At 44.3% G+C, this 23478-nt stretch overlaps 1 protein-coding gene across 1 annotated transcript; it reads right to left on the bottom strand.

The window, feature by feature from the left end:
* Positions 1-1020: 1020 nt before the first annotated feature.
* LOC141220805 (SH3 domain-containing kinase-binding protein 1-like) lies at positions 1021-22928 on the bottom strand. The gene is made up of 6 exons (XM_073666407.1): positions 22895-22928; positions 22709-22821; positions 13074-13199; positions 9915-10168; positions 6848-6911; positions 1021-1062 (listed from the first exon to the last, which is right to left on the bottom strand). Exons 1-6 carry the CDS (start codon positions 22926-22928, stop codon positions 1021-1023), a joined length of 633 nt encoding a protein of 210 aa, XP_073522508.1.
* Positions 22929-23478: the final 550 nt, after the last annotated feature.

Below are 23478 nucleotides of genomic sequence, written 5' to 3'. Positions count from 1 at the left end.
GATCCCTTGTAATGCATACTTAACTATTGTAAAGTATTGTCCAATTAGAATTCCATTACTACTGAATCTAAAGAAATATTCAATGTGGTCACTTATTTCTCACCAACCATTTGCATCTTTATTTTACTTTTAGCATAAATCTATAATTCTTCCTCCATTACTAGAATGATAATCGTTTTTTTTTGTATTTTTAATTTGCATCCTGTCTCTTTAAAATAAATGTAACCGTACTTCCTAAATGATAAAGTTTATTTTTAAGTTATTTTATTGCATTTTCTATTATTATAATAGTCCTATGAACCTCCTGTCTCAGGTGACGTCCGGAGAAGGGCGTTCTTACCCTACAAGCTTCGTCTGGCCGGTCCGATCACCAGTGTAGTTAGGGCCAACTTGTAACTACTATGTTTCTGCAGGAATCAAGAATTAAAAAAAGGCACAAATTATCTGTAAACGCCATACTTTTCTCTCTTAGGGAACACATTCGTAAAGTACAGTGAAAAGCAAAGCGTTTCATCACATTGTATGAACAGTACTTTGCACATGAACGTTTCCAGTCAGAGATCCAAACCCATATAGTATGTCTCAGAAGGTAACAGAAAGGACAGGAAAGGGTTACTCAGCTGCACAGAGATTTCAGAAAATCCAAGATATAAGACGTAATAAAAAAGGAAAGAAAAAACAACCATAAAATTATAAAGCTTGTAAACAGACAATTGGAAATACTCTTTATTCATGGAAAAATATCATAAAAAAGTACCACTCTGAAGTAAAACTGCCGGAGTTTCCTTCATGCGCAGTTTCGAGGAGGAACACTTGAGCACAACGTGGAGTCCACCGATATTCACGTGGGTGAGAGCTAGAAAAGTCACCAGGGCGTCCTTGGTAGGTGAACGGCTGTTGTGCTTGTCGCGTTTGAGGCAAATTTTAGATCGTTTGGCACCAAAAGTATTTTGGCCTTGGAGGGAAGAAAAGTTCATGATTGTAGGACTTCTGATGTGGGCTGTGACATGTCCATTGTTCTCATTTGGATTGTAGAGATTTCTTAATTTCATTGACATCCATCTGGAATAAAAATGGATAGAGAATGTTTAGAGCAACAACTGTTTCTTGTACAAAGAAAAGAAGAACCCCCTGGACCTTCAAGATAGTCCTGGACCCACCTCTGAGGCCCACCATCAAGATCCAATGGGACCACTACCTCCACCTGAGGTAAAAAGAAAGGAACTCACCGTGGGAAGCAAAAGCCCAGCGCTGACAGGAATCACTGAAGAGCAGCAGTGAGTAAACTCCCTCTACCCCGGAGCAGCACCGCACGCCTCACTAATGACACGGAGCGCCGTGCCAGCAACAGAGCGGGCAGCGCCAATGTCATTCAGAAGCCGGGCTACTTACCAGCTCAGGAGAAGTCCCTGCACTTGGAGAATCCCCTCTTGACAGACACTAGCAACGCGCCGCAATCACGCTGTTTAATAGCAGAGCTTCTGGATACTGAGCATACAGCGCAGCTCCAAGATAAATGATGACAGGCAAAGATGAGGAACTGTCTGATAATATTATTACATATACTTCCCGTACTGCCCCTATTAATATGGACACATCGTTCACATTAGGTGGATCTCATACAAGGAATAAAGGAAAGAAGCAGGCAAGTGGCATAAAGGGTAACAATGATAATAAAAAGGACTTACACTCATCTGAAACAGATGATGGTTCAGTGGACATATCTCCCAATTTGACCCCCTCTAAACATAGACCTAAAAGGGACCATACAACTTCTCCTGATATGTCTCCTATTCTGATACCCATTAATAGATATAGTGACAACGCAAACACAATTTTAATAAAAGAGAAACCTGTTAATCTTTCTCCATCAGAAAAATACTTGCTAGACCTCCATTCATCTTTCATTCAACAGCTGAACATAATTATGGTCAATGGATTCCAAAGCCTAAATGCAATACTGAAAAGATATTAATCAGAAAATCAATGACACAAATAAAAAAGTAAAATCCCCATATCTGGCACACAATACGCTTTGGAAAAGGATCATTGTTTACTTAAAAGCAAAGTTAAAACATTAAAATTAAAACTTACAGATTTAGAGGACCGCAACAGGCGGAACAATCTAAAATTTAGGGGAATACTTGAGAATGTTTCCCCGTCACAAATGGTTCCATATATTAAAGACTTAATATATAAAACACTACCATCGGTTCCTAATGCAGAACTGACAACAGACAGAGCCCATAGGCTACCAAAACCTAGTTTTCTGTCAGGAGACACTTCAAGAGAAGCAATTGCGAGAATACATTTCTTCCAGACTAAGGACCGGTCGCCTTCTGGACTATCTAAAGAAAAATTAATATCTACCTCCTCCTTACCAGTCAATAAAAATATTTCTGGACTTCTCAAAAGAGATATGCTAGGAAAATCCTTTGCTGGCATAACTAGCATCTTAAGAGCGAATAACATTTCGTATAGTGGTGTTTTTCTGCTAGACTCATAGTCTTCTTCAATGGAAAAGCCAACCTTATTCAAGACCCAAAGGACGGACGGAATATGTCCGAGAATGGTCACAATCCAGAACAAGGAAGAAAAGTAGACCCTCAGAGTAAATTCATTTTAAAGGTCTAACCATAAGTGGCTACATCATTATTTTATTGCGCAAATACTAGTATTTGAGATGTCCATAAGGCAGTACTTAGAGGGATCCTTATCCAACTCAATGCACAACACAAAAGGAAAACAAAAGAAAATATATAAAAAAAATCACCCAAAAGATTAGCAAGGCAGTGGCAAAACAACAACAAAATCCGACGGAAAAAAACTCACTTTGCCATAATAAGTCTTAGAGCTGAACTTAAATCCAAGATGGAATCAACTACATACACCCGCAAGCTATAGTGGAACAATTTGCTACATTTTATTCTTCCCTATACAATCTGAAAGACGACAAAGAAACTACCCAATTAAATATTAAATGAATAAATAATTTCCTTTCAGAAGAACTCCCGCAATTAAACTCAGAGCAAATTAAATGATTAAATTCCCCTTTCTCTACTAACAAAACTGATATTGACATCAAGAAATTGCAGGAAAATAAATCCCCCGGACTTGATGAATACCCACCGAATATTATAAATTATTTAGACATCATCTCTCTAACCCCCTAACTTCTGTTATATCAAACGACCAACAATGGCCTATTCTCAAATGAATCCCTAATAGCCACCATTGTTGTTATACCTAAACAAAATAGTAATTCTGAGGAGATGTCGAACCAAAGGCCGATATCTCTTCTAAATACAGACATTGAAAATATACGCTAAGCTAATATCTGAAAGATTAAACAAAATTATGCCTATACTAATTCATTCTGATAAAGTAGGGTTTTATTAAGGGAAGACAAGCCTCAGATGACACAAGAAGACTTTTAAATTTACTTATATATGTGGAAAAACAAAAATTGTCTTCCATACTACTATCTTTAGAAGCCGAAAAGACATTTGTTCGCATCAACTGGGATTTCATGGTCGCCACTTTAAACGAATTTGGATTTCAAGAACAAATTCTTAAAACTATTACTGCTCTTTATTCATGCCCTTCAGCAAAGATCCAAATTAACAATTTACTCTCTAAAACCTTTACTATTACTAATGGTAAACGTCAGGGAAGTCCATTATCTCCACCCTTATTTGATCTCATAATGGAACCCTTTGCTGAAATTACCAGAACCAACGACCTCATAAAGGGAATCCCACTTAATTTTAGACAACATGAAATTAGTTTATTTGCGGTTGACACGTTCATTTCCATTACTGACGCTATCAACTCACTAAGAGTTATTACCCAAAATATCAAAGAAATTTCAGCGGTTTCCAATTATAAAATAAATGCCAAAAAAATCAAAAATGTTAATTTTTTTCTTAGATTATCAATTTACAAAATTAATGGAAAAATCCCATAATCGCTATTTTGGAATCAAATTCACTAACCTTTTACATAAAATCCTAGATGAGAACTTAAACATATTGCAAAAGCAAATCCAAATAAGCATTGGCAACTATGATAAATCTAACACTTCGTGGATGAGTAGGATTACTATCTACAAAATGATTATACTACCAAAATTACAATATATTTTCAGAACAATTCCTATCCTAGTCCCAGAAATATGGATTAAATCTCTTCATAAACAACTGTCAAATTATAGATGGCAAAAAAAGTTTCAGAGAATTGCAAAAATGTTACTATTCAAAAATAAAAGGGGGAATTGCCCTACCAAATATCCAGGCTTCTTCTGAAGCGAATATTATTATTCAAAGCAGAAAATAGCAGAAAACGAATCAATGATAGACTTCCTCTCCCTAAAAACTTTTCATAATCTTCCAGAAGAGGAATTGTACAGCCAGACTAAAGAAAGCCTTTGTGGACTACTCTGATTCATGTTGGAGATACTGTGGACAAAAAGCCAACTTACCGTATTTTTCGGACTATAAGAAGCCCTTTTTTCCTCCAAAATTTTGGAGGAAAATGGGGGGTGCGTCTTATAGTCCAAATGTTGGAGGGGGGGGTTGTATATATATGTGGGGTGTGGGGGGAGCAGCAGCGGTGGAGGAGCGGGGAACAGGAGGCAGCAGCCGCCCGCTGCAGCCTACATTGTCCCCGCTGCTAAAGAAAATGAATATTCAGTGCTCCCCACGCTCCTTACTAGCAGCACACAGTATAGACGCAGCGCTGCTCCTGCTGTTGCCAGAATTGCCTGTGCTCGCTGTTAAAGGGCATGAATATTCAACCTCTCTCCACGCCCATGGGCATGGAGAGGGGGTGAATATTCATGCCCTTTAATAAGCAGGATCACGCGGTAGCCCGGCAGCAGCAGGAGCCGCAGCGCGGCTACGCTGTGTGTCGGCTATGAAGGAGCATGAAGTCACTGCTCCCCGTGCACACAGTACCGGCATTGGGAGCAGTGACTTCCGGCAGCTGATCTCTCCTTGCGCATGGTAGTGACGCCATGCGTGGCTCACATGGAGAGATCAGAGTGGGCAGGCAGGATGAAGCGCTGGAGGAGAGAAGAAAGGTGAGTAGGAGTGTTTTTTTTTTAATGTGCAGCATGATAGGGATTAGGGGTACCATGCATACTAGGATAAGGATGAGGGGGCCATACATACCAGGGTAAGGATGAGGGGGCCATACATACCAGGGTAAGGATGAGGGGGCCATACATACCAGGGTAAGGATGAGGGGGGCATACATAACAGGATAAATATGAGGGGGCCATACATAACAAGATAAATATGAGGGGGCCATACATACCAGGATAACGCTGAGGGCGGCATACATAACAGGATAAAGATGAGGGGGCCATACATACCAGGATTAGAATGAGGGGCCATACATACCAAAATAAGGATGAGGGGTGCCATGCATACCAGGATAGGGATTAGGGGTGCCATGCATATCAGGATGGGGATTGCTGTGCCATTCATACCAGGATAGGGATTAGGGGTGCCATGCATACCAGGATAGGGATTAGGGGTGCCATGCATACCAGGACAGGGATGAGGGGTGCCATGCATACCAGGACAGGGATGAGGGGTGCCATGCATACCAGGACAGGGATGAGGGGTGCCATGCATACCAGGATAGGGATGAGGGGTGCCATGCATACCAGGATGGAGGGATGCCAGGCATACCAGGATGGGGATGGGGACCACGTATAAAAGGAAGGGGAGAGACATATATACCAGGATGGGGGATATTGTCAGAATTGGGGAACATTACCCCTATACCAGTGTCAGCAGAAGACCCCCTCCCCCTTAAAAGTGCATCATGAACACATTTTTTGCTTAATTTTTTTTTTTCCTCCTCTAAAACCTAGGTGCATCTTATGGTCCGGTGCGTCTTATAGTCCGAAAAATACGGTATTTCATATCTTTTGGACATGTTCTAAAGCTGCATTAATATGGAAAGAGATCTTTAAATTGTTGAATAAAATCAACAACTCTACAGTTAATATTTCACCACAACTAGCCCTTCTATCTCTTGACTCAAATTTACTCCCACAGAAGATAAAACATATTTCCATTCATATATTGGCTATAACAAAGCTACTTATTGAATCTAAATGGAAGTCAGTTAATGTTCCTACTATCTCAGAAATTATAGATAAGATGTTAGTTCACAATTCTTTAGAACATTCCTATGCGTTAAGAAACAGCTCTCTTAAGAAATACTATTCTATATGGTCTTTCTGGATCTGGATACTGGATACTTTTCCCTGAATAAGAATACCTCTCCAAACAAATAACATCTTTTAGCCAGAAAGTATACAAATCATTTATTATTTTAACATAATTAAACTGAAATCCTGTGATGCCATAACAAGGATTTATACTATAGATGATCTATTTTGTTTTCACCTCCCTTTCCCCTGTTTTCCTCATTCGTCCTTCCCTTTTTTCCCCATCCCATTCCTCTCTCTCTTTCCTTCCTTTCTTTCCTTTCTTCCTCTCCGGCTATCCTTTTCCAGATTTTTCCTCCAAGTTAAAAGTTTTGTTAGGATGATGTAACTGTTGTAATACTACTATACTGTCTTTATCATATTTTATTTTCCCTTTCCCTTCTTTTGTAAAACATCCCTTAATAAAAAGTATATTATTGAAAAAAGACAACTGGATTTTCTTTACACCGTTTTAATGAGTAAGCCTATGATTGATGATGTACTAACAGGACTCTGAGAATTTCAGACTTTTATCATATCACTGGAACCTGTGGTCAGAGCACAACTACAGCATACATTTCCAAACTACTATTTCGGAAGGGCTTCAAGTCAAATATTGTGTACCTGTAATCGAAGACGAATCTTCTTTTCTTCATCCAGCTCGGACAGTAATTGTTTTATTTCTTTTCTAAAATAAAAATACAAGAACGATGGAATTAATTTTCTGGGGTAACCTCGAGTATACTAAACTATACTTTAAAAGGCGGCAAAGTGAAGAACAAGGACAATGAAACATGTGGAGAATCCGAATAACCAAATAGTTTGAGTAGGAATCTGACTCCTGAAATACTGCTTGGGGTAAGCTGTGCTGAGATCTGAGATGATATGTGCTCCACAGATTATCTATTTCACAGTCTTCTTTGCATATACTGAATAATACATAGGGAGAAGCATCTTATTTTCAGATAATTTTCATCTAATATATCACCCTGTGCTTATATTGGACACAGACAAATGTTCACCAGAAAAGCAACAAATGTTCAGATGACAAATGCTCATTTGCAAAAAAAACAAATATATATAAAAAAATAACAGTCAGCTGATGTGGACACATCATCCTGGGTTCCACATCGAGCCTCTTAATAATCCTAGGCCTACATATGTTTAAGCATAGAGCCCATGAATTTACTGCTTACGCATGGACCAATGTTTCAAGCCTAGTCTGGACAGGATCTGAATAATTCTGATGCTGAAGCCTCAAATTCATAGTTGAGCTCTCACCCCATTGCAAGATACCAGTGGTACAACCTACACCTACCACCTAAAAAACCCTTCATCTTTGGGTTGGAGTTTGGTTTGTTTGGCTTGCGAGACCTCTGAGGCTGGAAATACCCAAGGGGGCAGGTTCTGAGGAGACATGGCAGTGACAGTCCACAAAAGGATTACCCACTATGATGATTGTACTGGATCCCTAGGAGGAGATGCGACACAGTATTCATCTCCAGGAGAGACTCAGGCAACCAAGTGAGAATCAACTGAACCAATCAGTTATGTATTTATGTGCGTCCACTATAATCACACCTAGGTCAATCCCTGCTGTGCCATAGTTACATGTGCTACCCTATCATCTCCTCTACTCTGCTGCCAGATACACCAGGCTCCTTATTGCTGGTCTGGTGATATGCTCAGTGACTATACGACCTGCTTCAGACACTACATCACATTAGCCAAGAGACTCCACTGTCTTATATTTCAATTTACTCCATCCTTCTCGCATTTTAATATGGCACTAAATATAAAGACGTTTTTGTTCCACTGACCATCCATTTAAATTATTGAAATTAATTACTTTGGTGCTACCTATCGTTGGCAAATAGAACTCACAGATTGTATAGATTATAATATATCATGCATCCCAGAATTTCACTACCAAGAAAGAACTAGTCTGTCCCAAATGCTCCACCATAGTGACGTCTACAGTCACTACCATCAAGAAATCTACCCCCCCTTTGCACTCAGGCCTGAGTAATTCTAGATCAGTGATCCCCAACATTTCTTACCTTGGGAATCGCATTCAGCTCTGAGAGAGGGTCATGAGCAACAACCAGAGCCCCCCGACTAGTGACATCCAGATCCCGCTCCCTATCCCACAGTAGTTACACCCAGAGCCCCATTACTGGTATAATAACAGCCAGAACTTCCCCATAGAAATAAAACCAAGGCAGTGTGCTTACATACAGGGGTTCTCACCGCACTCATATTCGGTATTCTCGCAGCAGGCACTCCCACCACATTATTGCATCCAACTTCAAGCAACCCTTTAACTAGCAGTATCATCTTATCTCCAGTCTCATCTCCAGACTTCATTTATCTCTCCAACTCTTAAAGGGGTTGTCCACTACTAGGACTAGGACACCAGTATTGATATGGTGCAGGGCTCACGTGACATAACCGCACGAGAGCCCCAGAACGTGAGTGCCGACACCACTGGAACTGCGCCAGCACGGGAGGTGAGGACAGGGGTTTTTATTTTAACGAGGGCAAACATTCAGAGTGATAAAGGGTTGTCCTAGTAGTGGACAACCTCTTATATATGTGCATCTAGACCTGCTCTTCTGTATGGGGTTATCCACAAACGTCAGGAACTAGAGACCTGCTCTTCATATCTGTTTGTTAGACATGGTGCTAAGGCAACAAGCTGACACACAGCCGCGAGCCACACATTATAGGTCTGCGAGCCACAGGTTGGGGAGCCCTTTTCTACACCTTGTACTGTACAAGATCTCATTTTTCTTTTTCTCCTCTTAGAGCACTGTCCCAATGTTTTAGATTCCCAGTGGATCTCACTATATACCAGCAGAAGAAAGATAGGTACATTCACGGAACTTGCAAACTGGGATGTACTAAATGTAAAAAGTATGAAAAACTATAGCAAAAATATAGTCATATAGTCACACAGTCTGAGGCTTTATTCTGCCCTGTCATAAACAGCATCTCAACTCATTTCTTTTAATGCTGGAAGCTAATAGTAAATGGACCTAAGTATATGGCTGTACATTTGCTCACTGCACCTTTAGATCCATCTAGAGAAAAGGTCCATTTTCTGAACGTATAGCAAAATTGTCTGCTTCCAATGTGCTGAATGAAGTCTTATAACATCCATTACAGGCTGTTATTAGATGAGTGTGAATAGTTTGTGTTAATTACTTCCTATTCTCTGCTAAATTGATATTTTGAACATAATTGCAGATTTGTTTTTCGTCTTTTGCACATTCTTCTTTTAGCCAGATGGAAATCACTGACTGTGACAATTATAGTGTCTCTTAGCACCGATCTGATGAAAATAAGCTCCGACTGAATTCACGCTGAGGGAAAAAATGGTATGGATTAATTATTAATAAACAAATACTCCATAAATAATACAATGTATCATGACATTTTAAGAGTTTCTTTCATCAGGAAAACCTGTTAGAGAGGACAACCTCCAGGGAACCTCTTTTTTGAGCCCTGACAAGCAGTGGCTCTCCATCTTGTGGACTCGGGCTATCTATGTATGACATGATAGCCATTCATTTGGTTTGCACATTATAAAAAAGTCATCCATGACATTTTTGAAACTTTACACAAAAACATTAAATCAGAACAAGTCCTTTAATTCCCGGCTGCCGGCATCTGGTATAATAAAGCTTACTTTTGCTGGTCCTTCATTGTCTCAATGATGCTTCGAAGCTCCTTGACTTGTGCCTGCAGCTCTTCTAGTGATGACTGGCCATGCTCAACTGTGTGTCTTGCATCGGAGCTACCAAAGGACGGAGAGTTTGACCTGTGACTACTTGAGGTGACAATGTGAAATGCTGATGGGGCTCCAGGAGCGCCGTGTGAGAAACTAACACTTGAAATCAAGCCTCCTGGTTTGGGGGGCAATGCAGCTCTGTTCTCTGGTACCTACAAGACAGGAATACACTGAATATGTACAGAAAACTGTTATTATTAAAAGAACACATGTAGTAATCATAAATGAATATTTCCCATATGCTGGTAAATCATTGCCTAAATACAGCGGTATTATATGTGCTATTAGGTGGTCTTCATTATTGAAAGATATTAAGAAAATGCAGGCACAACTGCAGCCACAATTACAGCTCAGTCATAGGCAATGCTCTGATTAAAGAGAAAAAAAACACAAAAAAAACACTTTCATTTAATATTCTAATGTATACAGTGACCCCCATAGATGGTACAGAGCTGACTTGGCTAATGCAGCATAAGCTATCTATTAGATAGGGGATAAATGTAAGATTACTGGGGGTCTGTTCACTGGGACCTCCACCAGTCATGAGAACAGGGGTCTTATTTCTGCAATATGGAGCAGCAGTGCACCACAGTGTGTGACCACAGCTCCATTCACTTCTATGGTTTTGTGGAACAGCAGTATGTGTGACCACCTGTGCCATAGGCAGTCAACAGAGCGGCGGTCATGCATATGCCCTAATGCTCCATTCACATGTGAAATACAGTCCTCAGGATTGGTGGGACTCCCAGCAGTTGGACCCTGCATCATCATATAATCACCTGTTGTTTGTAGCACTGGTGTATACAGACAGAAAAGGGCCCGGGTACAAGAACAATATATGGGCCCTTTGCAGTCCAAGAGCTCCTAAGAATGCAAAATTGCACCTGCTTTGGAGGTAGAAATGGGCCCCCTTATCTCTTGGGCCCCTGTGCGGCCCCATAGGTTGCACCAATGATATGTCCGCACCTCGTTTGTAGGATAATTCCTTTGAAGGAGTTGTCCCAAGTAGCAAGTTACCACCTATGTACAGGATTTGAATGATGGCTGTGCATGTGCACTGCTGCTCCATTCAATTTCTATGGCCTGCCAGAGTTCCACAGACAATGAATGGAGTGGTGCTGTGCTCATATCTTGAGAGTGTGGTAATCACAGCAGTGGGACCTCAAGCAATCTGCAATAGAGATGATCAAAAAGATTTGCGGGATCCTTGTTCAACGACTACTTCAGTAGTCAATGGCTGCCGGAGCAGAGCTCTGTGAACCTCCTTTTAACGGCCAGGATCCCTGGTGCTTGTGTAGCACCCTGAGGATTCGGCTGCTACAGGAGTATTGCACCTCAACCCAGAGGTGTGATATTCCACTCCCGGGTAAGGAAGGAGTGTGGAACTGAGCTCAGATAGACTGCATGCACTACATACATCCCATTCCAGAGGAGCAGGCCGACGGCACTCCCACTTAGAAATGTGCAGGTGCGACCGAGCCTGTTCCTGGCTGGAGTGGGAGGGGGGAGGAACATCCCATGTAGTGTAGGGGCAGATAGGGGGAGCAGTCTGGGTAGTGTTAGGAGCTCATTGGGTGCTGGTCACCTGAGCTCACACATAGAGGGTGTATATAAGGTGGGCACCATCAAAGATCAGGGTCAGACGCAGAGAGGAAGTCAGATGCAGAGGACAAGCCTGCAGCAAGAGAGAGAAAGAAACAACAGCCCTGGAGAGAGAGTGGAGTGCAGAAAGACCCAGAGGGGGGACAAAGAAGGGACCCAAGAACCCAAATAAGAACACCGGGTGAGGAGTCAGCAGAAGGGTACCGGAACCCAAGCTGGTGGGGGTAAAGACATTCCCCAGCCAGAGACCGGAGACCGTGGGCAGTGTCTGTCACGGTCACCCACTACATTCACCCTGAAGGCACACCACACGGAGGGTCAGGGAACCTGAGGCCAAAGGTTGCCCAACAGAAGGCCCGAGGGAGCTGGATTTAGGTGAATCACTGGTGGGGACGGCTGAAGAGAGGACAGAGAGAGAGAGAGCTCAGGGCCACGCTCCGGACTTGTTTGGGGGTTGGCCGGATCCAGGACCTGGTGGTCGCAGCACGGCTCGGGTGGTCACTTGGAGCTAGAGTGACCCGTATAACAACTGCAGTAAGTAAAGACCCTTAACTGCACAACCCGAGTCTGTCATCATTACCGGCTGCACCGCACCACCACAACCCCCATCCTCTGCGCCTGTCCCCTCTGAGGCTATACCCTTCCCGTTGGGGGTTATCCCACCAAGCTGCGCACCCACCATCAGCCTCAGCGGACCCAGCAGCAGCGGCGGCCACAGTGACCGCATCACAACGGGTGGCGTAGTCGACAAAACGAACTTTAATAACATCAGTAAAGACTGCCACATAACACTGAGCTTGACGCCCTGGGCACGGGACCGGGTCACAGCCGCTCGGAGACTACAACCCCCCATCTGATCCGGTGCCGGGTATTCCCCTCAAAAAGGAATATGTCCCAGGGGGCGCGTCACTTGTTCTGATCGGCAGGCCTGGCTAAGTGTCATGTGTGCGTTGTACCAGAACAATGACAGTGAGCCAGGCCTACGGATCAGAAGAGACACTGGGAACACCAGCAGGTAGGAGGAGGTTCACAGGGCTCTGCTCTGGCAGCCATGGACTACCAATATGGCAGCTGGACTAGGGTCCTACAAATCTTTTTGATAATTTCTAATCAACAAATTATCACCATTCCATGTATGGGTAATAACTTAGTCAAGTTGGACAATGCCTTAAAGCATGCAATCTATGATAAAATGGTAAAAATCTACTTCTAGAAAAAGGTTTTCCCACAATTACTTATTTAGCTTTTATAAGGGAAGAGAGTACACCCGTGACATTAGGGACCATCAGCGCAGCAGGAAATAGAGCAGCTACAGTAGGCAGCTATATTGCTATACTCCCCGATAAGCATGGATCATCTACACCTTTCCTCCATGGTAAGATTACACATTGACTTTTAACCCTCCCAGTCCTAATTGTATTGATCCACAACAGAGAGCACGCTCCCCTTACTTACCTGTGATGTAAGACTACGTGGGGCTTTCTTGGATGAGTCTATAGGTCTCTGTGACAGGTGATTGATATCATCCTTGTCATCTTCTGGACTTGGAGAGTCAAAGAAATCAGGACTGGAAAGGGAGGACTACAAAAGATCGTAGTGAATAAAAGTATACTGAATGTAACAATATTTCCTACATGACAAGAAGATGCGTAATAAGCCAGCCATCTCCATTCTTACCAGCACAGCTATAAAGAGACTCTTGACCGTGTACGGCCAACCCGGGTTCCATTGTTCACATTCCCCCTCCCCTTTTCACCCATACCAAATAAAACACTGCACCTGTAATTTTCTCTTTGGATAAATTTGGCCACAGCGGCCGTTTTATTAACAAACAACAATATTAAACATATAAACATTATAATAACAAGGGTAAGGGTTCTTGGAGTTAAAAAATTGATCTGGCATAAACCAAACTGTACTTGAACCACCATGTTACCCTCAGCCGTACCACGCCAGCTCAAGGGCACCAAAAGCTCCAAGGGTAAAACCCCGTCCAGAGCCCCCAAAACCAAAATGCCAGATCACCCCCCTTAATCAAGCCAATGCCTGTAACTTGATAATCTCCTTTTTTACCGACACTTCCGTGCCAACTCCAAGAACCCCAACCCCCCCCGCCAGCCACTGTGACAAAGACATCTTAACACATCACTAAAATTTTTATATATATATATATAGATATATATATATATATAAAACCCCTCCTAATACACCCTAATTATTAGACCTCCCTGTTCTTCTTCCTACAAAACCCGCCCTTTTCCAATGCAATTTAAAAGAAACTAACAAACAACCGAAAAAAGGGGTGGGTGGGACTTTTCCAATGCTTTCTTCTCTGAACTGACCGTTTCTCACCCCACCCTTTCTGCTTTATCTACGCCCCCCTCAAATGCCCGCCCCTCAACCTATATCCAATCCTTATTCTTTTAAGTTCAAATTACACCCTCCTGTCCCCTCCCGGTCATGTGGGGCTTCCATCTAGGTTCCTTGCCTCCAGCCCCCTTCTTGACCATGTACGGCCAACCCGGGTTCCATGGTTCACATTCCCCCTCCCCTTTTCACCCATACCAAATAAAACACTGCACCTGTAATTTTCTCTTTGGATGAATTTGGCCACAACCCCCCCCCCCTCCCCCGCCACAAACGAACAGCCCTGACCACCTCAGGCTCGTGAGCGCCCCAACACCGCCAAAGCCCTTTCAATCCCGCCTTGTATGGCCAATGCCCATAAATCGATGCGTATATCATTCAAATGCACGCCATCCTTTGCCCAAAATTCTCCAACTCCCGCTTCCAGATCAAGATGCCGTACGCTTACTCCCCCATTCCTGTTAACAAAAGCTGATATGGCTCTGTTCAACTTTATACGTGCCCTATTAATTCCCTTCAATGATCTGGCCTCCCTCCATGTTTTTCTGGGCACCACCTCAGACCAAACAGTCAACACCTCAGGAAACGATCTCCATAGCCTTAAAAGATCAATTTTAATGTCCCTCATCAATTCCCTGACCGGTCGAGCCCCCAAATCATTCCCTCCCATGTGCAGCACTAAAATATCCGATGCCCGATCCAAATGAGCTGCTTTATGGAACTCTGGCAGTACTCTTCTCCACACCATCCCTCGGAAACCCAACCACAGAACCATGGCTTGCTCTCGGCTGAAGCCCAATTGCCTACCGTCGGGCCTCACGTCCGCCCGCAGTGCCCCCCAGTGGACAAAAGAGTGCCCCATAATCCACACTAACAACGGGACTCCACCTGCAACAAGACAACCAAAAATATTTAAAACCAAAAGATAATTACATTAGACCGAATGCCTAATTCCTTACATAAGACAGGTATCGATCGGAACTCCATCTCCCAATGCGTTTTATCACTTCCTTGCCTAACCCCAAACCATCCGCTTCCGATGACGCGCCAATTCTGAAGGAATGTGACCCATATACCTCAGGGCTAAGGCCCAACTCAGCAATACCCTTCTTAAACACTGCTATAAACTGGAAACGCGATAAAAATTCACCATTTTCATGACACAATAATGGGCCCTTCCTCCCTGACCAAACCTGCCAGTAAGCCATTAAACATGTCCTAGGACAAACCAAAGATCCCTTAACCTCACCTAAGACCACACGTTTTCCTCTGCCCAATTGATCTGTCATCCCCCGTCTTATCCAAAATTCAATGCCCCCATCTCGACCGCTCATATCCTCAGCAAACAAACCCCCAACCTTATTCTTGCTTAGTGCCACCAATTCACCTACCCTTAGTGCACCAAAAAATGCCAAAGCAAAAGCCAATCTAAACAATGTGGCCTCGAAAAATGAACAACAAATCCTATCCATTACCAAACCCAAACGTTCCAAGATACTAAAGGTTACCGGCCTACGTTTATCCAACACTTTACCTCCTTTCCTAAAGCCCTTCAAAGCTTGCTTCACCAAAAAGGCCTTCGTAACATCCTTCGTACCCAGCAATTTAAAACCAAATGCTAATCCTGCCACAAACTTGCCAACTTTTGAAATCGACTATCCGCTCTTTGCCGCCCTTTCCCAGCAGAAACAACACAGCCGTCTCTCTATCTACCTCACTCTCCACTCCACCCCACTCCCGAATCCAACTTTGCCATACTCGCAACGATGCCTCGTATGATGCCCAGGTCTGCCTTGTGATAGACTCTTGTATTAACCGTCCCACTCCTCCATAACCATCTGCCATAACCGCGAAGGGCATTCTTGACCCACGTCCTCTGCCTCTGGTGCTAGTGCCCGAAAACGATCCCACTGAAAACGAGACAAGGCATCTGCTATGGAATTTTTTACACCTGGCACATGGACTGCTGTAATCCAAGCATTCAACTTAAGACAACAAAGTACAAGTTCCCTCAGCAACCTAATCACAGGCGGCGACAAGGCCAACAAACTGTTGATGACCGATACAACTCCCATGTTATCGCAGTGAAACCGAATTCTCCTGTTGGCAAAACACTCCCCCCAAATATTCACCGCCACAACAATAGGAAACAACTCCAAAAATGCCAAGTTCCTCGTAAGACCCCTCTCTTTCCACAAATTCGGCCACTCACCTACACTGCACCGCCCTTTCCAGTATGCCCCATAACCAGCACCTCCTGCAGCATCCGTAAATATCTCACAATCATAACTGTTCAAAAACTCCTCCTGTATTAACGATCTTCTGTTATAATTTTGCAGAAACAACTTCCAAACTTTCAGATCCTCCTTGTGTTCTTTATTTAAGCGAATAAAATGATGCGGAGCCCGCACTCCTGCTGTTGCTCCAGCCAACCTGCGACAAAATATTCTACCCATTGGCAAAATCCTGCCTGCAAAATTCAAACGCCCTAACAGTGACTGTAACTCCTTCAGTGTCACCTTGCGCAATCTCCCGATCCTATCGACCTCCTGTTTAAGCAAAATCAATTTATCATCTGGTAACCGACACTCCATCCTTTCAGTATCAATTACAATGTCCAGGAAACTTAGGGTTGTGCAAGGGCCTTCCGTCTTTTCTACTGCCAAAGGTACGCTAAAATGCTCTGCCTCCCACTCCATAGTACCTAACAAATTCCTACACAACAATGATTGCGGGGGACCTATAAACAAGAAGTCGTCCAAATAATGAATGACCGACTTCACAGAAGCCAGGTCCTTCACTACCCATTCCAAAAAACTACTGAAAGTTTCAAACAAAGAACACGAAATTGAACAACCCATTGGCAAACATCTATCAACATAATACTCCCCTTCCCAAAAACATCCCAACAACGGGATGCTATCCGGGTGAACTGGCAACAACCTAAAAGCAGACTCAATATCAGTCTTAGCTAGCAACGAGCCTGGCCCATACCTCCGTACCCATTGTGCCGCCGCATCAAAAGATGTATATTGGACCGAACACAACTCCTGCGCAATGCCATCATTCACTGAAAGCCCTTTAGGGTATGACAAATGCTGAATCAAGCGAAACTTATTCACCTCTTTCTTGGGCACAACTCCTAACGGTGAAATAATCACCTTGTTGCTAGGCAATTCCTGAAACGGTCCCGCCATCCTGCCCAATTCAACCTCTTTAGCTAACTTCGTCTTAACCACCTCTGGATAACGGTGAGCCGACATTAAATTTTTAACCGAAAAAGGGACTACATGATCAGGAGCTGGTATTCTAAAACCATCCAAAAACCCATCCTCAATAACTTTAGCCTTCAACTGATCCGGATACCTATTTAGAAAGGGGGCCATCGCGTGAACCCTCACCGGAGTAACCCCCTTGACCGGTAACCACCGACGGCTTTCCTTTTCCTCTCTTAAAGCATTTTGATGCTCTATGTGAGCTTCCATTACAATGGGAGCACACATACTTGAATTTACAGGAGTTCCCGTACTTGCATTGGCCATCATTAAATTGCCAGCAAGTTCCCGCTTCCTTTTTAATGTTTTGCGCCCCCTTACTACCTCCCCCATGTCCCGCTGATTGATTCCCGCTACTGTTGTTCCCGTGAAAGGACTGCCCATACCTCACTGGAGCCATAACCCTCAACCACAACCCAATGTCTTTCTGATCCCATCTGATCTCCGGTCGGACTGCTTTTCTCTGCCGAAATTGCTCATCATATCTTAACCACGCCTGACCCCCGTAAGTCCTCTGGGCCTCCCCGATAGCATCAAGCTAGCAGAATAAGCCTGAGCAATTATCAGGAGCTTTCTCCCCAATAACACTAGCCAATATTGCGAAAGCCTGTAACCAATTTACAAACGTCTGAGGAATCAACCTCCACCTACGCTTCTCCTCCTCCTCTTTTCTACTCTCATCCCTTTTTCCCTTATCCAGGTTAAACTTTTCCAATGGAAGAAGGGAAAAAATCTCTACGTACTCATCCCGCCAAATTTTTTCCTTTACCTCTTTTTTTAGGTGTGCCCCCAACGGCCCCTCAAAGCACACATAAACTTCCCCTTTTGCCCTATCGCCCAGTCTTACATTATCCGCCTTGTCCTTTTCTGTCTGCACACAAACCGATACCCCAGAAGGTATAATGCCTGCACTGACCCCCGACCTGCCCATCTCGCTTCCCACCTGCAAAGACACCGGTTGACTAGGCACCCACGTCGCTGCCGCGGATGCCAATCCACCCTGATTAACTCCCCCCACTATCTATTCTAGCCAAAAATTGCGACATATTAAACAAAATGTCTCTAAGACCCATTATATCAGACCCGCAACCTCCCCTAATATTTTGCCCGCTGGGCCCCGCCGACTGCCTATCAACTCCCTCATACAGTAATGACCCAGCGGGCGACAAACAAGACATAGAAGCAAACTCACCCAGCTGCGCAGGTGCTGTGTCCCTGCCAGCCAAAATTCCTGTGTCCTGCCGACGCCTGGATTCACCTCTATCCTCCCCACTCTCCGATCCGTCCGACTCCTGCTGCAGCGCAAGGCCCGCGCCCCTGTCCTCCTCGTCACCAGGGGGGACCTGAGCACTCGCCGCCGTCTCCGCTGCTCATCCTCAGTCAATCCTGGCTCTGGTCCTTCCTGCCGTCCGTGACCTTCCTTGATTTCCAGACCCCGACTCTCGTGTCCGGCCTGTCGTGTTCCAAGTTTGACTGCCAGGCATCCCAGTGCTAATGCCCGCCGCTCCACCGCCTTGAATGTGTTGCATCGAGCCAGGCAGCAGATCTTCAAATTGCCGCTGCCTGCCCGTGAAATTCTGCTGCTGCATCCCTGTCCCATTGTTTCTAGCAGGCACCCCGACTGGAGCATCGCCACGTGTACCTGCCGTGCAAATGATCCTTCTGCTGCTCCCCCCGCTACGCGTCCTCTGTGGTCACGGCGCTTTGAATTGGTGCCTTTTCTTGAACTGGGGGGCGTGTGCATATCTCCGTCGAAGACTTCCGAAGTAGCCCCGTCACGTGATGCCGGTTCCAGAAGTGACGTTGCTAGCACTTCCGGTGATGTCCCGCCCACCGGAAGCTGACGTGGCTGTATCGTGGGCATTGCTTTTGGCGCGGCCCGGGCCCTGGTATTGCGGCGTGACACCGGAGCAGGCCGCAGCACAGCCGACCGGGTTCTTTCAGTTGAGGACTGCGATACACTGCAGATGGAGCCCGCAGGGCGGCTAGGCGGATTCCTGCCGCGGCGGGCACGCTGACGGGGAGTTCCAACAACACGCTCACCGGACGCAGGGTCCCCTGAGGGGCTCCGCGGCCTGCGCCTGCTGCCCGCACTAACCGTGTCCGGAGAAATCCTAACGGGGGGCCTCGTCCTCCTGCTGGCCCTTCCAGATCTCGATGGAGGTGCTTCTGCCCCATCACTCCCCAGCAATCCAGACAGCTGGGACTCCAGCCACCCTCCACTTCTGGATCTTGCAGCCTCCCTCAGTCTTGCGCTCAAGGAATCTACAGTTTCCATATTCTTGGTAAGTGTCTTCACACAAAAGGACTTTCTCCAATGGTCTTGTCTCTGGGACTTTTCCAATGCTTTCTTCTCTGAACTGACCGTTTCTCACCCCACCCTTTCTGCTTTATCTACCCCCCCCCCCTCAAATGCCCGCCCTTCAACCTATATCCAATCCCTATCCTTTTAAGTTCAAATTACACCCTCCTGTCCCCTCCCGGTCATGTGGGGCTTCCATCTAGGTTCCTTGCCTCCAGCCCCCTTCTTTAGTGAAAATGAATTGACTAGAGAACAACACTAATATGTTAGCTAAGTGCTGTGTTGCGCTTTTTATTATAGTCTACCCTTTGGGACCATTTGAGTTTCCTCCATCCCCAGCTTCCTTCTTATTTTCACAGCATTAAAGTGAAGGTGCCGCAGTTTTGTTTTTTTTGTATTCATTTTTTGTTACATCTGGTCTTATCCTCCAGTCACCTCCAGAACTGCACTCACTATTCTGCTGTTACATCATGTCTTATCCTCCAGAGCTGCGGTCACTATTCTGCTGTTACATCTGGTCTTATCCTCCAGTCACCTCCAGAGCTGCACTCACTATTCTGCTGTTACATCTTGTCTTATCCTCCAGAGCTGCGGTCACTATTCTGCTGTTACATCTGGTCTTATCCTTCAGTCACCTCCAGAACTGCACTCACTATTCTGCTGTTACATCTTGTCTTATCCTCCAGAGCTGCGGTCACTATTCTGCTGCTACATCTGGTCTTATCCTCCAGTCACCTCCAGAGCTGCGGTCACTATTCTGCTGTTACATCTGGTTTTATCTGCCAGAGCTGCGGTCACTATTCTGCTGTTACATCTGGTTTTACATCTGGTTTTATCCTCCAGAGCTGCACTCCCTATTCTGCTGTTACATCTGGTCTTATCCTCCAGTCACCTCCAGAGCTGCGCTCACTATTCTGTGTCATCATGTAACAGAATAGTGAATTCTGATCTGGAGGTGACTGAAGAATAAGACAGCACGTCTTATCCTTCAGTCACCTCCAGAACTGCAGTCACTATTCTACTGTTACTTGTCACTGGTACCTAATCCATAACATGAGAGGTCACATGACCAGCGACCCTTTATATTTGCATTAATAATGAAAATGCAAATTACTAAATAAAACTGAAACATTTAAATACATTATATACAAAATAAATAGTAAGAACACAAGGACAATATTCAGTCCAGGCCTGGGCCGCAGAGCTGACGCTCTAATATCAGACCTCAGTGACCGCTCTGTACTATATACTCCTGTATATCCAGGCCTGGGCCGCAGAGCTGACGCTCTAATATCAGACCTCAGTGACCGCTCTGTACTATATACTCCTGTATATCCAGGCCTGGGCCGCAGAGCTGACGCTCTAATATCAGACCTCAGTGACCGCTCTGTACTATATACTCCTGTATATCCAGGCCTGGGCCGCAGAGCTGACGCTCTAATATCAGACCTCAGTGACCGCTCTGTACTATATACTCCTGTATATCCAGGCCTGGGCCGCAGAGCTGACGCTCTAATATCAGACCTCAGTGACCGCTCTGTACTATATACTCCTGTATATCCAGGCCTGGGCCGCAGAGCTGACGCTCTAATATCAGACCTTGCTGCATAAGGATCTGCATGTAGTTGTGTGTTGGTATCACTATGTGTCTACGGCTGTGTGCCCACATAGCGTTTAAGAGTTTTTTTCACGTAAATTACGCAGCGCAAAGACTTGAAAAACGCTAGTATATATGCCCCCCATGGTCCCCTATGTGAGAACGCAAGTCATGAGCACATGCTGCGTATTATCGCTGTGTAAAAACACGTAGCATGTCCATTAATTTTGCGGTTACGCGGAGTAATCGCCGCCTTATGCGTATGTCCATGCCCACCATGTGTATATTGTGCGCTTCAATATGTGTATGGTACCCGGGTCTGGAGGAGAGGAGACTCACCTCCAGGCCCAGGTACCATAAAACCTGTTGTAAAAAAATAATGAAAATAATAAATATCAATATACTTACCCTCTGTCAGCCCACAATCTCCTCACCGCCGCTGCCTCCGGACCCAGAGATGCATTGCGGCAACGGCCTGCGATGACGCTGCGGTCATGTGACCGTGAGGTCCTCACAGGTCCTGCCGCTCTGTATCTATGGGAACAAAGCTACCGGGGAGGAGCGGTGAGGAGACTTATTATTTTTTACATGCATATGCAGCATCAATAGTAAAAAGTTGGTCACACTTGTCAAGCACTATGCAGTGTGACCAACCTGTCAAGCACTTTTCCAAGTGATGCTAATATCGCTTGGAAAGCTCTTGACAATGTGCATGCTAAAATGCATGCAAAAACGCTGGATTTGCGCTTGTGTTTTGCGGGAAAACGCATGTGAATTAGGCTTGTGCTTTCCCGCAGCAGGGGGATGCGGAAATGATGCAGAAATTTCTGCTTAATTTACGCAAAGTGGGCACATAGCCTAATATCAGACCTTGCTGCATAAGGATCTGCATGTAGTTGTGTGTTGGTATCACTTTGTGTCTACAACAAAATGGCTCCTCACTGTGAGAGATCCTAATTCCTAAACTTCATTGTCTCTTATCCATTTGTAAACACCCAGAAAGGGAGAGGGGAGGAGGAGACATCAGACATGGAGCAAATCCAGCCCAGATTTTCAGCAGTCGTAATGCATGCCAGCTCTACACAAGGTTTTCATGCCAAATTTCAGTAGCGGCTCCCCCTAGTGTTTCAAAGTGGAACATGTCAAACTTTTTAAATTATTTTTCATATTTTACTCCATTAAAAAAATATGATAATATCGGAGAAACGAATCAAAACAATAATACTTTACGTTTTCGCAAATGTTGAAAAAAATTTTTTTTTGATGGCACCTTCCCTTTAAGGCATCTGTACTCATGAGAAGTCTTTACACTCCTTGAAAATTGCACGTGTCTATACATTTACCAGCTGGGTTCAGGAGAGTGACGACTTATAACCAGGACAAACAGAATAATGAGAAGAATGTGTAAGGCTGGGTCTGTCAGTGGTGTAAAGTGATCCCTGCCGCTCAGGTCTCCTATTCTGTAGGACACTTCTGTAGATTGCATTATAGGCCGTCCCTTAGTCATGAGCAGCATTTAGTTGTGTGGAGCATGAATTGCGGCACATACATACGACGTCAGAGACTGGGAAGGTGGACGTCTCCCGCTGGATTTAGGCCTTGAAGCAGTAGGAGGACTAAGTTTCTCTCCAGTTGACACAAGGGAATCAAAGCCTTCAACATCTAACAGATAAAATACAGATATGGCAACAAATCTATCAACTAAGTGACATCTCTTTCTCTTCAAGTTGGATACGGTCAAACAGCTTCTCTGTCTTATACACGGCCATTTATTCTTTTCATCAGTATTATAAGTACTCAGTCGACTTCCCCAGAAATATAAAGAACCAGGAGGAACTTCTGTTCTATGATGAGATCGGCCTCGTGTTATAGATTTACTCCATTCAGGAGCAGAGGTTTCCCACAACGTAGTGATCTACTGCCATGAAGCTTCTACACTATTCTAATCATTGTATCCTGGGTTTTTATATGTATTGCTTGTATAAATAGGATTTCTAGTTGTAATGATGTACGTTAATCTATAACTGCTGGGCTACCGATGACCAACACAGACTAAAATACATCACATGCCGAAATTTCAACTTATTATCTGTCCCATCTACCCAGTTCTTTGCACAAAAGAACACAGCCAATAAATGGCCAAGGATGGTAAAAAAAGGCAGAATTTTACATTTGGCCAACAGTTTCTGATGCCAATTTCAGTGGGCTGAAAAACACAAAGCGCTTTTATAAGACGTGATTTACTGTCATTCATAAGAATTTGCAAATAAAATGGTGAGCAAAAACAGATTGAAACTGAATGAGAGCGGCACTCACCAC

Source organism: Phyllobates terribilis, unplaced genomic scaffold, assembly GCF_046119375.1.
Source record: "Phyllobates terribilis strain yellow unplaced genomic scaffold, ASM4611937v1 Scaffold_304__1_contigs__length_2301189, whole genome shotgun sequence".
In the NCBI taxonomy this organism is placed as follows: domain Eukaryota; kingdom Metazoa; phylum Chordata; class Amphibia; order Anura; family Dendrobatidae; genus Phyllobates; species Phyllobates terribilis.
The sequence above is the reverse complement of the archived record's forward strand: the minus strand, read 5'-3'. Positions and strand labels throughout refer to the sequence as shown.

What these genes read in the sequence shown, in the direction of transcription:
- LOC141220805 (XM_073666407.1), bottom strand. Translation starts at nt 22,928, where the DNA reads ATGGCCGTGTATAAGACAGAGAAGCTGTTTGACC. An exon ending in CCCAGTCTCTGACGTCGTAT is followed by an intron (nt 13,200 to 22,708) that starts GTATGTGCCGCA and finishes GATCTTTTGTAG; the next exon opens with TCCTCCCTTTCCAGTCCTGA. An exon ending in AGATTCGTCTTCGATTACAG is followed by an intron (nt 1,063 to 6,847) that starts GTACACAATATT and finishes TTTTTATTCCAG; the next exon opens with ATGGATGTCAATGAAATTAA.